At 38.1% G+C, this 20,634-nt stretch overlaps 1 protein-coding gene across 1 annotated transcript in view; it reads right to left on the bottom strand.

The window, feature by feature from the left end:
• Positions 1–20,634, bottom strand: part of ACSM6 (acyl-CoA synthetase medium-chain family member 6) — a 45,244-nt gene that overhangs the window by 11,498 nt on the left and 13,112 nt on the right. Inside the window, exons 3-7 of the mRNA XM_008573406.1 lie at positions 18,337–18,544; positions 16,022–16,165; positions 14,245–14,355; positions 10,999–11,122; positions 5,787–5,867 (exon numbers count right to left, since the gene is read on the bottom strand). Coding sequence (XP_008571628.1) covers positions 5,787–5,867; positions 10,999–11,122; positions 14,245–14,355; positions 16,022–16,165; positions 18,337–18,544 — 668 coding nt within the window. The remainder of the gene's footprint in view (positions 1–5,786; positions 5,868–10,998; positions 11,123–14,244; positions 14,356–16,021; positions 16,166–18,336; positions 18,545–20,634) is intronic.

The raw sequence follows: 20,634 nt of genomic DNA, 5'->3' as shown, positions 1-20,634 counted from the left end.
CACAAAACAGATGAATACAGCCCCATCTCGGGACCCCTGGGCATCTCGGTGGGCTCCTTAGTTCACCTGGATGTTGGCAGGGGCGTGGCCTAGGCCCTTGGCCTGTGGGATTTTTTCAGATGCTGTTTACTAGGCTGAGGAAGGTCCCTTTTATTCCTAGTTTTTGAGGGATTTTTCTACCAAGAACAGGTGTTGAAGTTTGTCAATGATTTTTTTTTTTTTTTTGTCTATTGAGATGATCATGTGATTTTTGTCCTTTATTCTACTAATGTGGTATATATTACATTGATTGATTTTCTTATTTTGAACCAACTTTTTATTTTTAGAATAATTCCACTTAGTCATTATATATAATCCATTTATATGTTGCTAATTAGTTTTCTTAGTCTTTTATCGAGAGTTTCTGCCTCTATATTCATAAGGGATATTAATCCATTGTTTTCTTTTCTTGCAAAGTCTTTGGTTTTGGTGTCAGGATAATTCTGGCCTCATAGCCATTTTGAGGCTCAACATCAAAAGTCCTGGTCTCATATTTTTGTGGGGGAGAGTTTGTGAAGGATTAATGTTAAGTCTGTAAATGTTGGGTAGAAGTCACCATGAAGCCATCGCGGCCTGGGGTTTTCTTTGTGAGATTTTTTTTGAGGTGGGGGAGCAGTGGTAAAACGTAAAGTTATTATACTTTGTTTTGACAAATAAGAAAAAATTTCCATCTTCTCCTTTTGCCTGTGCCCTCTCCCCCCTCTCTCCTGAAGGTAAAAATAAAGCTCACTTTATTGAGGTATAATTGATATAAAAAAAGGTGTACATATTTAACATATACAACTTAATAAGTTTGAAGATAAGTATACACCGGTGAAGCCATTAGCACATTCTATGCCATGAACTTATCCATCACTTTCAAAAGTTTCCCTCCACCCTCTTATTTTATTATTATTATTATTATTTTGGTGATAAAACACTTTAACATCAGATCTACCCTCTTAGCAAATTTTAAAGTATAAAATACATATTGTTATAAAAACACTTTAACATCAGATCTACCCTCTTAGCAAATTTTAAAGTATAAAATACATATTGTTAACTGTAGGCACTATGCTGTACAGTAGATCTCTGGGAGTTATTTACCTGATGTAGTTGAAACTTATACCTGTTAACTAATACCTCCCTGATTTCCTCTCCCACCAGCTCCTGGTAACCACCAATCCACTTTCTGCTTCTATGAGTTTGAGTATTTTAGATTCACCATATAAATGGTACCATGTACTATTTTTCTCTCTATTTCTGGCTTATTTCCCTTGGCATAATGTTCCCCAGGTTCGTCCGTGTTGTTGCATATGGCAAGATTTCCTTCTTTTTTAAGGCTGAATAATATTCCATTGCATTTATATACCACATTTTCTTCCTACATTTATCCGTCAATGGACATTTAGGTCGCTTCCATGTCTCAGCTATTGGGAATAATCTTGCAGTGAATATTGGAGTGCAGATATTTCTTTGAGATTCTGATTTCAATTCCTTTGGATATATACCCAGAAGTGGGATTACTAAATCATATAGTATTCTGTTTTTAATTTTTTTTGTGGCACCTCCATACTGTTTTCCACAGTGGCTGCATCAATTTGATTTCCACCAACAGTGTACAAGGTTTCCCTTTTCTTCACATCCTTGACAACATTTGTTATATATATATATTGTTTTCCTTTTTTATAATAGCCATTCTAACACATGTGAAGTGATACCTGTGGCACCTCCATACTGTTTTCCACAGTGGCTGCATCAATTTCATTTCCACCAACAGTGTACAAGGTTTCCCTTTTCTTCACATCCTTGACAACATTTGTTATATATATATATATTGTTTTCCTTTTTTATAATAGCCATTCTAACACATGTGAAGTGATACCTTGTCATTCCGATTTGCATTTCCCTGATGATTAGTGATGTTGAGCACTTTTTCATATACCTTTTGCCCATATGTACATCTTCTCTGGAGAAATGTCTATTCATTTCCTTTGCCCATTTTTTAATGTTTTTAGGTTTTTGTTTTGTTTTTGCTGTTGAGTTGTGGAAGTTCCTTATATGTTTTGGATATTAACCTTTTTCAGATATATGGTTTGCAAATATTTTCTTTCACTCCATGGGCTGCCTTTTCATTTTGTTGGTTGTTTGCTGTTCAGAAGCTTTGTAGTTTGATGTAATCCCACTTGTCTATTTTGCTTTTGTTGCCTGTGTCATATCCAAAAAATCATTGCCAAGGCCAATGTCAGGATGCTTTTTCCTTATGTTTTTATCTAGTTGTTTTACAGTTTCAGGTCTTAAGTTTAAATTTAATCTATTTTCAATTGATTTTTGTGTATGGTGTAGGATAAGGGTCCAATTTTATTCTTTTGCATGTAGATGTCCAGTTTTTCCAACACCGTTTATTGAAGGGACTATCCTTTTATTATTGTGTATTCTTGGCACCCTTGTAGACAATCAGTTTGCTGTATATGCATGGGTTTATTTCTAGGGTTTCTCTTTTGTTCTATCAGTCATATGTCTGTTTGTATGTCAGTACCATACTGTTTTGATTACTACAGCTTTGTAATATATTTTGAAACCAGAAAGCTGTGGTGTCTCTAGCTTTGTTCCTGTTGCTCAAAATTACTCTGGCTATTTGGGGTCTTTTGTGGCTCCACATGAATTTTAAATTGTTTTTCTATGTCTGTAGAAAAATGCCATTGTGATTTTGTTAGAGATTACACTGAATCTATAGATAGCTTTGGATAGCACAGACAATTTAATGATCTTAATTCTACCAATCCATGAACATGATGTGTCTTTTCATTTATTTGTGCTTGATTTAGTTTCTTTCATTGGTGTTTTACAGTTTTCGGCGTATGAGTCTTTCACCTCCTTGGTTAAGTTTATTCCTAAGTATTTTATTCTTTTTAATGCTATTGTAAATGGGATTATTTTCTTAAATTTCTTTTTGGATAATTCATTGTCAGTGTGTAGAAACAACTGATTTTTTAGGTTGATTTTGTATCCTGCAACTTTGGTGAATTTGTTTATTAGGTCAACAGTTTTTTTGTGGAATCTTTAGAATTTTTTACATATCTACAAGGTCATGTCATCTGCAAGCAGAGATAAATTTAATTCTTTCTTTCTGATTTGGATGTCTCATTTCTTTTCCTTGCCTGCTTGCTCTGGCTAGGACTTTCAATACTATGTAGAGCAGAAGTGGCAAGAGTGCACTCACTGCCTTCTTCCAGATCTTAGAGAAAGAACTTCCAGTTTTCCACTATTGAGTTCGATGTTAGCTATGAGCTTTTCATATAGGCCTTTGTTGTTTTGAGGTAAGTTCCTTATCTACATAATTTGTTAGAGTTTTTAATCATCAAAAGGTGTTGAATTTTGTCAAATGCTTTTTCTGCATCTATTGAGATGATCATGTGATTTTTAGCCTTCATTTGTTGATGTGATGTATCACATTGATTGATTTCTGTATGTTGGACCATTCTTGCATCCCTGAGATAAATCCCACTTGGTTAGGGCGTATGATTCTTTTAATGTGCTGTTGAACTTGGTTTGCTGATACTTTGTTGAGGATTTTTACATCCGTGTTCATCAGGGATATTGGCCTGTAGTTTTCTTTCCTTGTGATGTCTTTGGTGTTAGTATCAGGGTAATGCCGACCTCCTAAAAAGAGTTAGGAATAGTCCCTCTTTCTTTTTTGGGAGAGTTTAAGAGGAATTGATATTAATTCTTCTGTGTTTGGTAGAATTCACCTGTGAAGCCATTTGGTGCTGGACTTTTGTTGGAAGATTTTTGACTAATAAGTTGATTCTTTTGTTATTGGTCTTTTCAGGCTTTCTATTTCTTCATGATTCAGTCTTGGTAGACTGTACGTTTCCAGAAATTTATCCATTTCTTCAGAGTCGTTCCTATTGTTGGCATATTATTGCTCATAGTAGTCTCTTACAATTCTTTGTATTTCTGTGACATTGGTTATAATGTCTCCTCTTCCATTTCTGATGTTATTTGAGTCTTTTCTTTTTCTAATTAGTTATGAGTTTGTCGGTTTTGTGGGAAATTTTTTGATTATCAATTTATCTCCTTACTTTTTATAGGTCTATTCATAGTTTCTATGTCTTCTGGAGCTTTTTTTGGGTAGTTTGTGTTTCTAGGAATTTGTTCATTTTTTCTAGGTTATCTAATTTGTTGGCATACACTTATTCATCGTATTTCCTTATAATCCTTTTTATTTCTGTGTTATAAGTAATAAGCCCACCCACTTTTATTCCTGATTTTAGTAATTTGAGTCTTCTCTCTTGCTTTCTTGGTCAGTATTTAATGGTTTGCCAATCTTACTGATCTTTAAAAAAAAACACTTTAGTTGAGGTTCTCTCTTATTTTTGTATTCTCTATTTCATTTACCTTCACTGTACTCTTTATCATTTCTTTCTTTATAGTTGCTTTGGGATTTTTTTTTTCTAGTTTCTTAAAGTGAAAGGTTAGGTTATTGATTTGAGATCTTTCATTTTTTTAACATAGGCATTTGCAGCTATAAATTTCTCTGCTAGCACTGCTTTTGCTGCATTCTATATATTTTGGTATGTTGTGTTTTTGTTTTAATTTGTCTCAAGGAAAAAAATTGTCTCAAGGTATTTTCTCATTTTCCTTGTGATTTCTTCCTCTACCCACTGGTTATTTATCAGTGTGTTTAATTTCCACATATATGTAAGTTTCTCAAATTTCTTTCTGATATGGATTTCTAACTTTATTCCATTATAATTGGAGAGTATCTTTGTATGATTTCAATAGTTTTAAATTTATTGAGAGTTATTTCCTGGCTTAATGTATGACCTATCCTAGAGAATGTTGCTTGTGCACTCGAGAAAAACCTGTGTTCTGCTGCTATTGGGTAGAGTGTTTTATAGATGTCTGTTAGCTTGAGTTGTCTTACATTGTTGTTCAAGTCTTCTATTTCCTGTTAATGTTCTGTCTAGTTGTTCTATTGATGATTGAAAGTGGATTATTGAAATCTCCAACCGGAGAATACATTTTTGAGTAAAAAATAAACTTCAAGTTAATGAGATTGCTTTTCTTGGTGGCCATGGCCCAGAAAATTACCCTAAAATATTTTTTAGCAGAAGCAACACTGTTAAAACAGAGGGAGAGTCCCCCAGGGTGGTTCACCTGCAGTGAGAATGTGTTTGTGCTATCTTCTCACAGAATATTTTCCATAATTCTCCTGCTGAAAGGAATTCCTTGTCTTCTGAACTGCTTTAGCAATTTATTTAGGACCTTCACAATTGCATTAAATTGTCCCTTTATTTCGCCTTTTGTAGGGTAGTTTCAGCCTTTCAAATGTTAATGACTTTGTCTCACTCATCTTTATGATACCAGACCCTAGCTCAGTGATTTCTGTTCTTCATTCTTTGGGTAACATTTCAGAATAAATCTTAAGAAAAACATAGCATTGCTATTTGACCAAATAAGGACATTAAACAAATGTATTATTTTCCATTATGGTTAAGAGCGTGGACTGTGGAGACAGACTGATTGGCTTTGAAAGTGGACATTGCCACTTATTAGCTGAGTAATCTTGGAAAAGCTCCCCAGTCTTTCCAAGCCTTAATTTTCTCATCTGTTAAATGCGGATAACAATGGTACTCTCATGCCAGGGTTGTTGTCATGAGCAAATGAAATATATAATATTGCCATGTGGTATGAATAGTGCCTGGCACTTATTAAGAGCTCAGTTAACAATAACTGTCATAATCATTACTGTGGTCTCCTACCTGCACAATATAAAGTGGCAATGGCTTCCCCACAGAACCTGGTTTCAATTTCATTCTTTTGGAAGTGGCACAGAGTAGACCCTGTTTAAAGAAATGCAGACAAGAATTTATTGATCACCAATGGCTGCTATCATCATGAAAAAAGAAATAACCAGACATTATTTGCTTTCTGATGGAAGAACGTCATAAGATCTAAGAAGTAGTCTTGACAAAAAAAAAAAAAAAAGGTAAAACAGGAATCTGGCTAAACCTCTAGATCTATTTACCAATTTGCAGGAAATATAGATGACAGAGGAACACATTTAACAACACCACAGGAATGCAATTAGCAGAGTCTAGGCTGTGAAATATGCAAAAGGACCAATATCTCCCTTTCTGCAAGTAACAAATTGCAAGGTAAAAAGAAGAGATAACGAGGAAACCCATAGGTTAAAAGATACATAAAAGACTTAGTAACTAATTACAATGTGTAATGTTGATTTGAACAAATGATAAACAAGAAAACATACATGATTTATGTGATGGATGGAAATGTGAACAATGGATATTTGATAAGAGAGAATTATTGTTAACTTTCAGGTAAAATAATAAAATACGTTTTTGTTTTGTTTGCAGCCGGCTGGTATAAAGGTCCAAACCCTTGACCCTGGTGTTATCAGCACCACTCTCCACCAAGTAGAATATGTTTGTTTTTAAAAAGTCTTTTTATTTTGCAGATATAGACTAAAACTATTTATGAATAAAATGTGGTTTGGGGATTGGTTAGGATTAGCCATATGGTAATAATTGCTGAAATTGGGCAATGGATACATGCGAATTCATTATATAATTTTGTCTGTTTTTGAGATTTTCCATAATAAATGTTTCAACAACAGGTGATTGTTTCAGGATGCTGAGAGAGATTTCAGCACAGCGTGTGCAGCACCCCAGAGACAGCACAGATACCTTCCTTGGAAGACACAAGGACTGGGTCTTGGATGCGTCAATCATGAGTGTAATGAGATGGAGAAATTTTTATTAGAATTTCACGGGAACTATGGAAGATGGACCAGCCTGGCAAGCCTGGTTCCCATGAGAGGTACTATGAGCAGGGGACTTAGATTACATTTCCTGGAGGTCTGAATATTGTAGGAAAGTTTAGGGCTCAGACTCCCTGAAGGCAGGGCAGAATGATCAGCAAGATGTCAGAAGGCAGAGCAGTGCGTGCTGGGATTCCTCTCCACGTGCCCCAGTCTACATTAAACGTGCTCCTTTTGGAAAACAGCAAGAGACAAATATCTGTGTACCAGTTGGCATGTGGCCAAATGGATTCAGCACACACAGACGCATGAAAACAGAGGGAACCATGTAGGAGTAAGGTCACAATTCACAAAAATCATGGACAGGACCCTGCATGCCAACAGATTTTTGGATTTGGAGGTTCTATCTCCAAGGGACGGAGAGGCCCACAAGTGACTTCCGAGATGGATGTAATATACTTACGAGAGACATGACTGATCCCATTCACTTTATTTTATAACTCTGGTGCCCTAGCTTTTGCATTTGCCAGTTTCTCTACCCCTAACACTCCCTCCACCCACTTCTTCCCATCTCGGCTTGGATGTCACTTCTTCCAAGGAGCTACTCTGATTCTCCAGGCTGAGTTAGGTGTCCCTTCTATGCATTTCCAGTGTAACCTGTGTTTCTGCTTCATCACACTTTACCCACTATGTTACAATTGCCTACGTTACTCGCTAGTGCATTTGACAAGGACAGGGACTGCTTCTATCTTGTACATGGTTACTTCTCCAGTACCTATTGCTGGGTCTTGTACAGAAAAGAGACTTAATGTTTCATTGTGTTTACATGATGCTAACAAATTTGGGCCCCTAGATTCTTAAAGGCTTATGGATTCTTACAGGGATCTCCCTGTAGTGAACTGTGGTAACTATAGTTTATTTCTATCCCATTGGCCTTCCCGTCCCTTATTTTATGGTTCTCTTAAGAACTCCTCCCCTTCTCCATAATCCTGGTGAGACTGTTAATCATGGCTCTGCAACTCTACCCCTTGGGATGAAAAAATGTCCCAGGTTGGGACCCTGAAGACACAGTCCCAAGGAAATGCTGTATGACAGAAGCCTGGCCAATCAGAATTCTTTTCAAGAATTTCCCAGAATGTAGGTGAAGTAGTAATGCTATTTGGACCTTAACCTGATATATGTGACTCTAGAGTTGCTGGTGGCCATTTTATGTGCTTTTTAGAAGAAACCCATCAGAGAACAACCGACAGAAAAAAGAAGATGGAGAGATTGAGAGGGAGAGAGAGAAAGATCTGATATTTTAGGAGATGCTATTTTTAGTCTCAAAGGTTTTGGCTCCCCAGACTTTGATTCCATAATGGTCTTCCCAGCAAAATGGACTTACAGTTTCTCTTTTTTGCTCAGTCTAGTTTGAAATGAGTTTCTCTCGTTTGCATCCCAATTAATACTAGCTAACACAAGGCTCTTTAGCTGTTGCAAGTATTTCATAATTAAATGTAAGATGTACATTTTCTCATGCACAGATTCCATAGATAGCCAAAAATACCAAGCTTACTAGGTGTTCCTGGAATCATATCCACTCAGTGTGTCAAGCTTGTTTATTTCAGATGTTCCGAATGTCAGTCATATATGTTTTTTCATGCAAAGACAGATAAGGCCAAAGTCAATACTGCCTAACACATGCTGTTTTCTCACTAGACACAATCTTTCACAATGTGAGATCAGTGTGGGGGGGCCACAGTGCAATGAGTCCTGTGTGTTGAAAATGTCAGCTCTTTGAACTTAATTCAGTGGAGCTAGGAGTGTGGAATAGACAGAATCTCGGGTGGAGTTGGGCCATTTCTCAAGTTCCCTCCTTCACAGTTTTGAATCATAACCTGCCTACCAATGTGTGAGCTTGCATATGAGGTCTGGAAGATTGGAACTCTTATTCTGAGTTTTCTTTAACTTTGTAAGTGATAGCATTTCCTGAGCCATATGGAACCACGTGGCTCCACCAGGGACCTCAAATTATAAACCTCTCTCCAGAGCCTGGGCAATCAATCCAGGCTGCCTAGGTCTCCTCCCAGGCAGGCTGGGGTTTTCCCTCACTACAGAATCCCTTTTGCAGTATAAGTATAGAACTAAGTCCTATAAAGAGGCTTTGGTGTTTCCAAGATTATGGAATTGCATTGTTTGTGTAACACATAAAAACAATAATAACGTATAAAACAAATGTAAGAAATCCCAACAGAATTCTTGTTTTTCTCATGTTGACTATTTCAGTGTTTTAAAAAATATTGGATATTAACTTTTCAAAAATATTTTGTGTGCTTCCGCTTCTCAGGTACCCTGTTTTAGACCATCTAGCTGTGAATGTGATTAATTCAGGCAGCATCTTTCTATTCTCTTCTGCTCCTATCCACCTGAAAAACACTGAGAACAATTCTTGTAAACTTTTGGCAGTCGGCCAAAAGTACCACCTCTCAGACCCCTGTTGTCTGTAGTATATCTATTATATAAGCTCTTCTACTTATTTTTCTTTTCTTGCATTCTTATCCTCATGTTTCAGGAACAGGACTTTTCATTCCTTGACCCTTACTAAACTCTCTACAAAATCTTTTCATTAGTACTCTCTAGATAGAACATCAGTTGAGTGGTTAACTCTTCTACTTCTCCCTACCAAATGGAGGCTGTTGATTCTTCTCAACTCCTTGGGTTTGGCGTCCTCTGAGCTTCCAGTACCACCTCTTTTGACTCTGCATACGTCTCTTTGAGACTCACACCATGTACCTTTACCACCCTGTACCACTCCTGGTTGCTGTAACTTACCAACTTCCCAGTGATTCATTATCTGTTAAAGGCTTCAGCATGAGGTTCATGATCTCCTCTCTTCCTCCATGTCCTACCATCATCCTGAGTGCCTTCTACATCTATATAAATGATCATTTCTACACCATGGTGTCTTCCTTCCTTGATCCTTATCTCTAAGGAGTTTCATGATACTTAGTCTACCTGTGGCCATGCCCTTGCATTTGGCATCACCTATAAGTATTCCGCCTCTCAAATCTGAAGTCCATGCATCTCACTTTTTGACTACTATTGTTATGGACTAAATTGTGGCCCCTCCCCCACCTCCCCTCAATTTATGTACTAAAGCCTTACTCTCCAATGTGATGGTATTTGGAGATGGGATCTTTGGGAGGTAACTTTGTTTAGATGAGGTCATGAGGGTGGGATCTTCATTATGGGATTAGTGCCCTTTTAAGAGGAGACACCAAAGAGTGCATGTGCACGCTCTCTCTCTGTCATGTGAAGACGCCATGAGAAGTGAGCAGCCTACAACCTGGAAGAGGACTCTCAGTGGAACTTGACCATGCTGGCACTCTGAAGTTGGACTTTCAACCTCTAGAACTGTGAGAAAAATAAATTTCAGTTGTTTAAGCCACACAGTCTATGTATTTTGTTATAGTAGCCTGAAGAGACTAAGACAGCTTTCTGTCCTTCCAGCTCTATTGACATCTCCAGTGCCTTGTCTTCTCACCATCGATCCTCCTTTTCCTGAATTCACTTCCTTCCCTAATCAGCTTCAATACTTAATCTTTCATTTTAACCATTTTCTTTCCAATATCCCTAGATCCCTTGACCACTGCCTTTTAATTGCACCTTCCTGGCAAACCTTAATTCTGGTTCAATCCAACTGTCCACTTTCACCATGTTTGTATCTGTGTTTTAGAGAAATATTGGAGAAAATCACACAACTTCATAGATAGCGACTTTGAAGATGAATGCTCACCAGCCTCAAATGTGCCCTTATCAGTACCCATTTCTTCTTTATTTCCATAATCTGCTCTCCTATTTTCAGCAACTATAATTTTAAACATTGTCCATGTAGACTTGTACCCCACCATTTCCTCATGCTCATCAGATGACATTGCCTCATACTTCACAGAGAAGATAGGAGTTGTTGGGTAAAAACTAGCTCTACTTCCTGCTGTGAAATCTACAAGCTTACATTCATCTGTACCCATATTTCTTTGTCTTACAATAGAAGAGGGATCCCTCTAGTTTAAACTGATTTTTCTCTTTTCTCTCTGTGTTCAAGATCTAGCTTTCTGCATTTCTAGTGTGTCCCTGGTGCTTTGACAATGTGCTTACATAGTGGATGGAAAAGTTTGGCTATCTAGATAAACGGTGACTCAGCATCAACTTACAGTCTCAGTCTGCCCATAGCCTTCATAGATGTCCAACTTAGTGATGCGTTTCCATTCCTCAGTCACTCCAGTGCTGATAGATCCTCCTGCAGCCACACAATGCTTCAGACTCTTGAATCTGTAGCTGGAGAGGCATCAAAACTTATTCTTAGGCTTGGTGAATATTTCTACCAATAACAGGTCTGTTGTAAGAAAGAATCTTGGAAAAATGATGCAGATATTGCCAGGGAGGTACTCATTAGGTGGTACTTGATGTTCTTATTACTATTCTATTAGATTATCTATTTAGGCACCCCAGTTTGATCAAGCTTATGAGTTCCCTTACCTCTGCCAAAGCCTGAACTGTATATGAAGAATGTGTCAGAAATGGCAAGAAGGGGCAGAAACTAATTTTCTGAAGTCTGGGGATGGAAAGAGAGCCGCTGATTTTACAAACTGGGCTCAAAGTCTCTGGATATAATGATAACTTTCCATGGAGTCCAAGCGTAGATACGATAGTATTGAACACCTTCTATAAACCCATAATTCACTTTATGTGTATTTGATTTGGTGACGGTGGAAAGGTCAGGTGTAGGAAGAATATTGGAACATAACTGTTTGTGGTCTCTGAAAGATGGAGGGTGGCTCAATGTATTTTGAACATGACAGTGTTGATTAATGTGGTGGAAAGGTCAGGTGTAGGAAGAATATTGGAACATAACTGTGGTCTCTGAAAGATGGAGGGTGGCTCAATGTATTTTGAACATGACAGTGTTGATTAATGGTTACCTGGGAGCTTGTCTATATTAGATAATATCTGCCTACCCAGTCAGGTCTTGAAACAAAGAAAAATTAAAATTAGAGGACTGTTTCCAAGGGCACCATTATGTCATTGCCTTTGTATTATTAATTTCATGGTACAAGTGGAAGTTGATGATTTTTAAATTTTAAATGCTTTTCTTTTAAGAGAATAAGAGACATCTAGACATTTTATATGGTGATGGCATGTTAATGAATGAACATATGCCATATCTGAAACAGAACTATTTTTCTCTGTTCCATAAAATGCCAATGAACTAGGTATTTCTTCATGCCATCATAACAATATGCAGGTATCATTTCCTACCACAAATGCTTTCTTCTGTAGAATATATGTCCTTGTCCACAAAGCTAAAGTGAAATTTAGAGGTAAATGATTATTTAGCAAACTCTAAGGCTTGATACAATGCTTTGGAACCTGCTATTTCTCATTAATTTTCATTGGTGATGATTAGTAGTTCTATTTCTCAGTGAGTTCCCTAGGAAATTCTAGGGTATGTGCAAAGATGCTCATTTCAGCAGCTTGGAAAAGATCCAGATATCTTGGATAAGTACTTGGCTCATTCAACTACAATTATTAATCCATGCTAAGGAACACTATGCAATATTTGATATATATTACACATACTATTATGAATAGAGCTCTAAGGTACCATGGGAAATACAATTGCAAATTTCAGCACAAGATATACAGTATGATGCCATCTATTTAAACCTTCCCCAATATTATAATACATTTCTATGGGAGTGGATACATTCATAGGTATAGATATAGATATGAATTTATTTTTAAAAGGCCTAGAAGAATTTATATCCAACAGGGGAGGTGGTCTTTGTCTTTAAAGTTTACCTTTTTAAAAAATTTTGTCTTTAATGTTTACCTTCTTAAAGGCTGGTGTAATTACAAATTAATTAAATCCAATCTTCTCATTATAATTAGTTACTAGTTCTCAAGCACTACCCCCCAGAGATAAACAAAGAACACCCAAATGAGAACAAGCAATGGTCTATTTATGAGGCCATGAGGCCAATAGAATCCTCTTGAATTCTGTCAGTATATATCTTAATTGGCATGACGTTGTCTTTCAGGTCCCACGGCTTTAGGGGGTCTTGGAAGTTATCCAGTAGGTATTTTTACTAATTAATGGATTTTAATAAATGAATGATCTCAGTTTCTCCTATTCTAATTCTNTGTGGTCTCTGAAAGATGGAGGGTGGCTCAATGTATTTTGAACATGACAGTGTTGATTAATGGTTACCTGGGAGCTTGTCTATATTAGATAATATCTGCCTACCCAGTCAGGTCTTGAAACAAAGAAAAATTAAAATTAGAGGACTGTTTCCAAGGGCACCATTATGTCATTGCCTTTGTATTATTAATTTCATGGTACAAGTGGAAGTTGATGATTTTTAAATTTTAAATGCTTTTCTTTTAAGAGAATAAGAGACATCTAGACATTTTATATGGTGATGGCATGTTAATGAATGAACATATGCCATATCTGAAACAGAACATTTTTCTCTGTTCCATAAAATGCCAATGAACTAGGTATTTCTTCATGCCATCATAACAATATGCAGGTATCATTTCCTACCACAAATGCTTTCTTCTGTAGAATATATGTCCTTGTCCACAAAGCTAAAGTGAAATTTAGAGGTAAATGATTATTTAGCAAACTCTAAGGCTTGATACAATGCTTTGGAACCTGCTATTTCTCATTAATTTTCATTGGTGATGATTAGTAGTTCTATTTCTCAGTGAGTTCCCTAGGAAATTCTAGGGTATGTGCAAAGATGCTCATTTCAGCAGCTTGGAAAAGATCCAGATATCTTGGATAAGTACTTGGCTCATTCAACTACAATTATTAATCCATGCTAAGGAACACTATGCAATATTTGATATATATTACACATACTATCATGAATAGAGCTCTAAGGTACCATGGGAAATACAATTGCAAATTTCAGCACAAGATATACAGTATGATGCCATCTATTTAAACCTTCCCCAATATTATAATACATTTCTATGGGAGTGGATACATTCATAGGTATAGATATAGATATGAATTTATTTTTAAAAGGCCTAGAAGAATTTATATCCAACAGGGGAGGTGGTCTTTGTCTTTAAAGTTTACCTTTTTAAAAAATTTTGTCTTTAATGTTTACCTTCTTAAAGGCTGGTGTAATTACAAATTAATTAAATCCAATCTTCTCATTATAATTAAGCTTTATATTCTGGACTCCTGTGGGGCCAGAAGATGTAAACTTCAAAAATCACAAGGGAATAGAAAACCCCTCACTTAATGGAGTTATTGTCATAAATGGCAGTAAGACGGGTGTGTTAACGAAGGGTAAGATTAAATCTACTTCAATACACTAAGGTTCTAGTTTCATTCATGGTACCATCGGTGGAAATGGGCTCGCTTCTGAGAGATCCGGTTTTACCTGGTGAAACACTTGTGGTGAAGCAGCTCCTGGTACATCCCTGGATTCCCACAGAGAGTGGTGATGGGAAACCTGGACAGGGCCTGGGCCCCCAGAAAGGAAAAACCAAATCTATATGTGAAGATAAGAAAGACAGTGAGACTGTTGAGGGAAAAGGTCCAAGGGGGAGGATCACTAACTTTGAGACTCACCTTTATCTTGAGGATTTGGTGAGTCCTAACCCTCCAGGCATGAGCCTTGGAAGAGAATTTAGCTTTGGCTATCAGGATCTCTGAGCTATCATGTAATCACTCGATAACAAGTAGATACAGAGCTGTGCATTTAAATCTGGATCGCCAAAGCCTCTTGTTTAGATCTCTGTTGCTTTAAATAATAAGCCTGCCAAATATATATTGGCAGTAAAATTTTGTATTGTGGAGGCAGTTTAGAGATCAAAGATTGTGCTCTGGAGTCCAGTAGATCAGGGTTAGATTTCCAGTTCCACTTCTGGAAATTCCTTGGGCTAGTTACTTAACCTCTCTGAGCCTCAGTTTCCCCAGTTACTACCTCATGGGGTTGTTGGGGAGGTGATATGAAAGGATGCATATAAAGTGCCAGTAAATAGTCAATAAATGGTAGCTGATATTATTATTATCGCCTTCATTATCATTACTGCCATTTGAAAGTTTCCTTTTCAGTGATACAACTGGAGTAGCCAAATCCTAATTCCAAAGGGTCTAGAGAAGCAAGGTCATTGCTCTCAGAAGTAGGGAGAACATCCTCAAGTCAAGATCACATTCCCAATCTAATTCTTGATTCGCCCCATTTGGGGCATGGGTCACTGGGCTACTGGTAATGCCCTGTTTCTAGCCTTTGCCCCACACAGCCCANTCTTGAATTCTGTCAGTATATATCTTAATTGGCATGACGTTGTCTTTCAGGTCCCACGGCTTTAGGGGGTCTTGGAAGTTATCCAGTAGGTATTTTTACTAATTAATGGATTTTAATAAATGAATGATCTCAGTTTCTCCTATTCTAATTCTCTAACTGATCTCCACTGACCATTATAGTTAATAAGAGTCAAGGACTTTGAGGCGAGGGTGGCAACACAAACATCTATTTCCCCTGAGAGACTCTAGAGTAGAGTTTAAGAGAACTTGAGCATGGAGTCAAAACACACGCTGTTTATATGAGGCAGAACTGAATGCAAGCTTGGGAAGCTAAACCCCAGACCCACCAACCTAGAACAAATGCAAGCTGATTACTTCTTTGTTCAACCAAAGGAATTGAAATCAGTTTCACTGCAGGAAGAAAAACTGACTATATTGGATTTGCCAAGAGATGGTACAGTATCCATGAGCTATTTAAAGTTTTGGGGTTTTTTTCCATCTTAGAGGCTGACTCCGGAACCCAAACCCCTCACGAGTTGTGACCGTACCTCCGTGTTTATCACTGCACATAGTGGTCAACCCAGTTGCTCACTGTGGTGCTGGTAACATAGAAGAACAAGCAACTTTTTGTCTTTTGGATAATCACCCTGGATCCCTCACCAGCCACATGGACCCACTGCTCTTGCTCTAGTTCTGTAGACTCTTACATTTCTGGTCTACAGTAATTTGCTTTTGATCCTTTTGTGTACACCCTCCCACCCTGCATTCAGCCCTGTTCCTTCTCTCAATATTGACATTTTCTGTAGCTTTGGGCAAGAAACTCCTTTCTTACTTTAGTCCCATGAAACTCTCCCTTCACCCTGAAGAGAGCAGCTTTTGTGTGTGTACTGGCCGTGTCAGGACTGTACCTTGAAGCCTGGCTACATCCCATTCCCAAACCATATTGGGAATACTCGACCAGCTTGGGAGCTCCCGTTGTCCTGTTGGTGAAGAATATGGCCATTGGATCTTGACTCTTGGTCCCCACACAGGTCTGCTTGGGAGGAGCAATTCTGTAAGTCATGAAGAGGCAACAGTGAGTTCTAAATTCAGGTTCTCTTAGAGCCAAGGTCCCTGGTTTGATAATCTGTGCCTTTTGAAAACAACAGCCCATAGCTTGGTACACTGGGGGATGATTTGTTAGTGGGGCAGCTGCCATTTTTTTCCTTTAAAAAAAATTTTGTATTGATTTTTGTTGCATGAAAAATATAAGATGCATTTACCCTCCAGCCTGGTTTTTCTCGGTAAAACATCCTTACTCACCGTTTGCTCAAGCCAAAAATCAAGACAAAAAGATCCTTTTTGTCTCTCTATCTATCTACCTATCCACCCCTCATCCTGACCATTGGCAGGCTCTGACAACATGTCATGAATGTGTCTCTTTTCACTCTCAACTCAGGGCTGGGTCCACAGTGAAGCGAGAGAAACATTTGCCACAGGCAATTAAGGAGACACCAACAAATTCGCTAGTCAGGATAAATAATATTTTAGTGAAATATTTTTTAAAAACAAAACGAATGCAAAAATTAATGATAAACAAAATATCAAAATTTTAAATAAATACAGTATCCAGCCCAGGACTTGCATGACTTGCTTCACTTGGTCATCCTAATTCTGTCCCTGGCTCCAATAAAACTGTATTTATAAAAACAGGCAGCCAGTCTGTCAGCTGAAGTTTGCCAATCAGATTTTATAAATTAGAAAATTATTATATAAATAAAATATATGTAAAATTATGAATATATAAATTATTATACATCAAAAAATGATAAATTATAGACACAATATAAATATACAAAATACTTCAAATTATATATACATTTTAAAATTAAATTAAAAAATTGTTTTAGAGTTTAAATTAATATTTAAACATTTTATTTTTAAACTAAACTATTATTTCTTTTGATCACTAAATTTTTTGGTGCCCTTTTAAATTTTGTGCCCGAGGCGAGTTCCTTGTTTACCTCATCTTCTCCCAGCCTGTCTCCACTGCCACCACCTCGATCTACATCAGGGAGGCCTCTCACCTGGACAACTGCTGCAGCCTCCTGCCAGGTCTCTGCTACCTCTCTTGTCTCTCATTGTTCATACAGCAGCCAGAGTGCACTTTTTTTTTTTTAAAGATGACCGGTAAGGGGATCTTAACCCTTGACTTGGTGTGGTCAGCACCACGCTCAGCCAGTGAGCGAACCGGCCATCCCTATATAGGATCCGAACCCGTGGCCTTCGTGTTATCAGCACCGCACTCTACCGAGTGAGCCACGGGCCGGCCTAAGAGTGCACTTTTTAAAGTGTCCTATGGATCAAATCCTTCCCTTCGTGTTTCCCAGGCTGGCCCACTCCCCACCCCGCCATGACCTGCTGCACTCTCCCCTTCCTGTGACTCCCCCCCTCACCACACTTCACCTTCAGGCACCCTGGTGTTCTTCCTGCTGCTGGAACAGGTCGAGCTCATTCCTGCTCCCTCCTTCACCTCAGTGTTTCTTCTGCCAGGAGCGTTAGTCCCACAGATCTTCCAAAGGCTGGCTGCTGATGTTCAAATCTCAGCTTAAATGTCCTCCCCTCAGAAGCCACCAAATCTAAAATAATTCCCCCATCTCCACATCAGGTCATCCTATCCCATGTGCCATTCTGTTTGGGATCTTTTTTTGTAATCTGCATTATCTTCATTGTGTGTTTTTGTTTGTTCATTTTGTTGTCTAGAGTGTGAGTTTCCAGATGACAGGGACTTTGCCTGTCTCATTCACTTTTACATCTCTGGACACTGAAATGCTGCTCTCGAGAGAACACATTAATGACTATCAAACTTAGTATTTGGCTAACCTGAAGATGAAATGGTATCATGTCATTGTTTTAATAGGTATTTCCCCATATGCCAGTGAGGGTGAGTGTTTTTGTTTTGTTTTTTAATGTGTTTACTTGTCATTTATATTTCTATCACCTACTTTTTTACCCTGTCCCAGAATCAGTGCTCAACTATGAACCGGGAGATAAGATTTTCACTCAGACTGAGAGCTTGTAAAACGGGCAAGGGATTCTTCTGCTGGGGGGAACCGGCTTCAGGACTAGAAATTGCTGTCCAGTGTCCCATTCTGTCTATTCACACCACCTTCTCATACATCATCCATCTTCCAAAATCAGATACTTTCTTGATTTAAGCATCTCATTTTCAGTGCCTGCTCACCGAATCAGCTCCTTGAAATCCAACCACCCATCGTAGCTCTTAGTTGACACCAGAAGCCTGGTCTTCAAGGTGGGGCAGCTGGACAGGACAGAATCCACGATGGAGGCCATAGGCTCATTGACTACTATGCACTGGGCCTTAGACATATGTAATCGATACAGAATATCCTTGGCAGTCATCTGGGGGGTCCCAGGCACAAAGGTGATTCCTGAAAAAGCCACAAAAGAAGACTTCATTCTTATCCTTTAAGTAGAGAATATTTCCTCAAACATCCTGGCAGACACAACTGAAGTCCCTTGATGACTGTCTCTCTCTGGGGTGTGACCTCTCTATTGGGCCAGTAACAACATGGCAGCTGGGGAAGAACTGAGAAAGGGCAGGAGACTGAGCTCACTGATGCAGTCCAGCAAGCAATGTTGTTATCCTTTCCCCTTGAGCTGAATGTATGTGGTTAGGTGTCAGACAACCAGCTATTTGAATGTAGCCTGATTTTGAACCTTTGGTGCAAGGGGGTTATGGAAACTTCCTCTTTGTTGTTCCCTCCTTCCTTGAGAATGATTTGTGCTGTGGATTATTGAAGTTGCACTGGAGACAAAAGTTCCTTTTTCTTTTCTTGGGCTATTTCTGTAGTCTTTCCTTCATCCATCTAACACCCACGGGAGCCTCCTATGTGGCTGGCACATGCTGGGTACATCTGTGTGCCAGGCGCTGTTCGACAATCTGTACCACAGGCTTCCCTTGACTTCTCAGGCCTGGAGAAAGACTATTTTTGAGAACAACTGATGACGATATTGCTTATCTTGCAATAACACTTATACCCTGCTATTGATTTTGGAAAAGGATTGAGCTTACTAATGCCAGCCTTTCCCACCTACTCCACCTTTATCTTCTGCTTCTCACATGGAAATCTCTTGGGCACCACAAAAAAGTCATTGTTCATAATAGCATAAACATGGAAACAGCCTAAAGATCCATCAAGTGATGAACCAATAAAATATAGTATTCATACAATGAAGTGTTATTAATTCATAAAAACACTGGAGTCCTGATACATGCTACAACATGGGTGAACCTTGAAAACATTATGCTAAGTAAAAGAAGCTGGACACAAAAGGCCATATATTGCATTATTTAATTTGTGTGAAATGTCCTGAAGAAGCAAATCCAGAAAGTAGATTAGTGGTTGCCAGTGCTGGAGAGGGGGGAGAATGAGAAGTGACAGCTAATGCATATAGGGTTTCTTTTTGGGGTGATGAAAATCTTCCAAAATGAGTGGTAATGGTTGCAGAGATCTGTGAATATACCAAACACCACCAAATTGTACATTTTTACATGGTGAATTTTATAGTATGTTAACTCAAAAAAAAAAAAAAAGTCATAGGGAACCAGATCTGGAATGGAACCAGGTATTCATCTAACTCAAGTTCCTCTTTGTGCTGATGGGAAGGCCAAGGGACAAAGTGGAAGGGCCTTGTTCAGTGACTGCCATCTCACAGCTATCAAGTAATCCTTTAGCATCTAGTATACACAGGAGACTGTGCAACCATAGGTGACACCAAGAAGTTATCTGTCTGCAGATTACTGCAAACACCTTTCAAATGCCCCACCCTTAGAAGAAGCATTTGTAAAGCAATGACAAATAGCGTGAACTTATTTTCCCTATTGATTTGAAAAGCTCTCTCTGTATTAAGGTCATCAGCCACTTACCTGCCATATGTGTTACAAATATTTTCCCCATTTTGATGCTTCTCTTTTCTATGGTATGAATGTTTATGTTGCCCCAAAATTCACATATTGAGATTCTAACTCCCAAGATGATAGTTTTAGTAAGTGGGGCCTTTCAGAGGTAATTAGATCATGAGGGTGGAGCTTTCATGAATCAAATAGTGCCCTTATGAAATAGGCCTCCAAGAGACCCATTGTCTCTTCCATCATGTGAGGAACCATCTATGAATCGGAAAGCAGGTCCTCACCTGACTCTGATTCTGACTTGGTTTTGGATTTCCCAGCCTCTAGAACTGTGAGAAATAACTTTCTGTTTATAAGCCACCCAGTTTATGGTATTTTGCTCTAGCAGTCCAAACAGACAGTCTTTTAATTTCGTATGTGGTGTTTTAGGAAAATATCATAACTTTACAATATTTGAAGCTATATCTAAAAAAGAATCTAACAGGCCTTCCGTTTCTTTTGTTTATGACATAATGTTGAAATGCTTGTTAATAATGTGAAATCAGTCAAGTTTTATCATACAAAATATTTCATAATAATTGATGGAGCACCCACATGTAATTAGAGCAA

This window comes from Galeopterus variegatus, unplaced genomic scaffold (assembly GCF_000696425.1).
Source record: "Galeopterus variegatus unplaced genomic scaffold, G_variegatus-3.0.2 Scaffold913, whole genome shotgun sequence".
Taxonomy (NCBI): Eukaryota; Metazoa; Chordata; class Mammalia; order Dermoptera; family Cynocephalidae; genus Galeopterus; species Galeopterus variegatus.
This window is presented reverse-complemented; position numbering and strand designations above follow the sequence as displayed.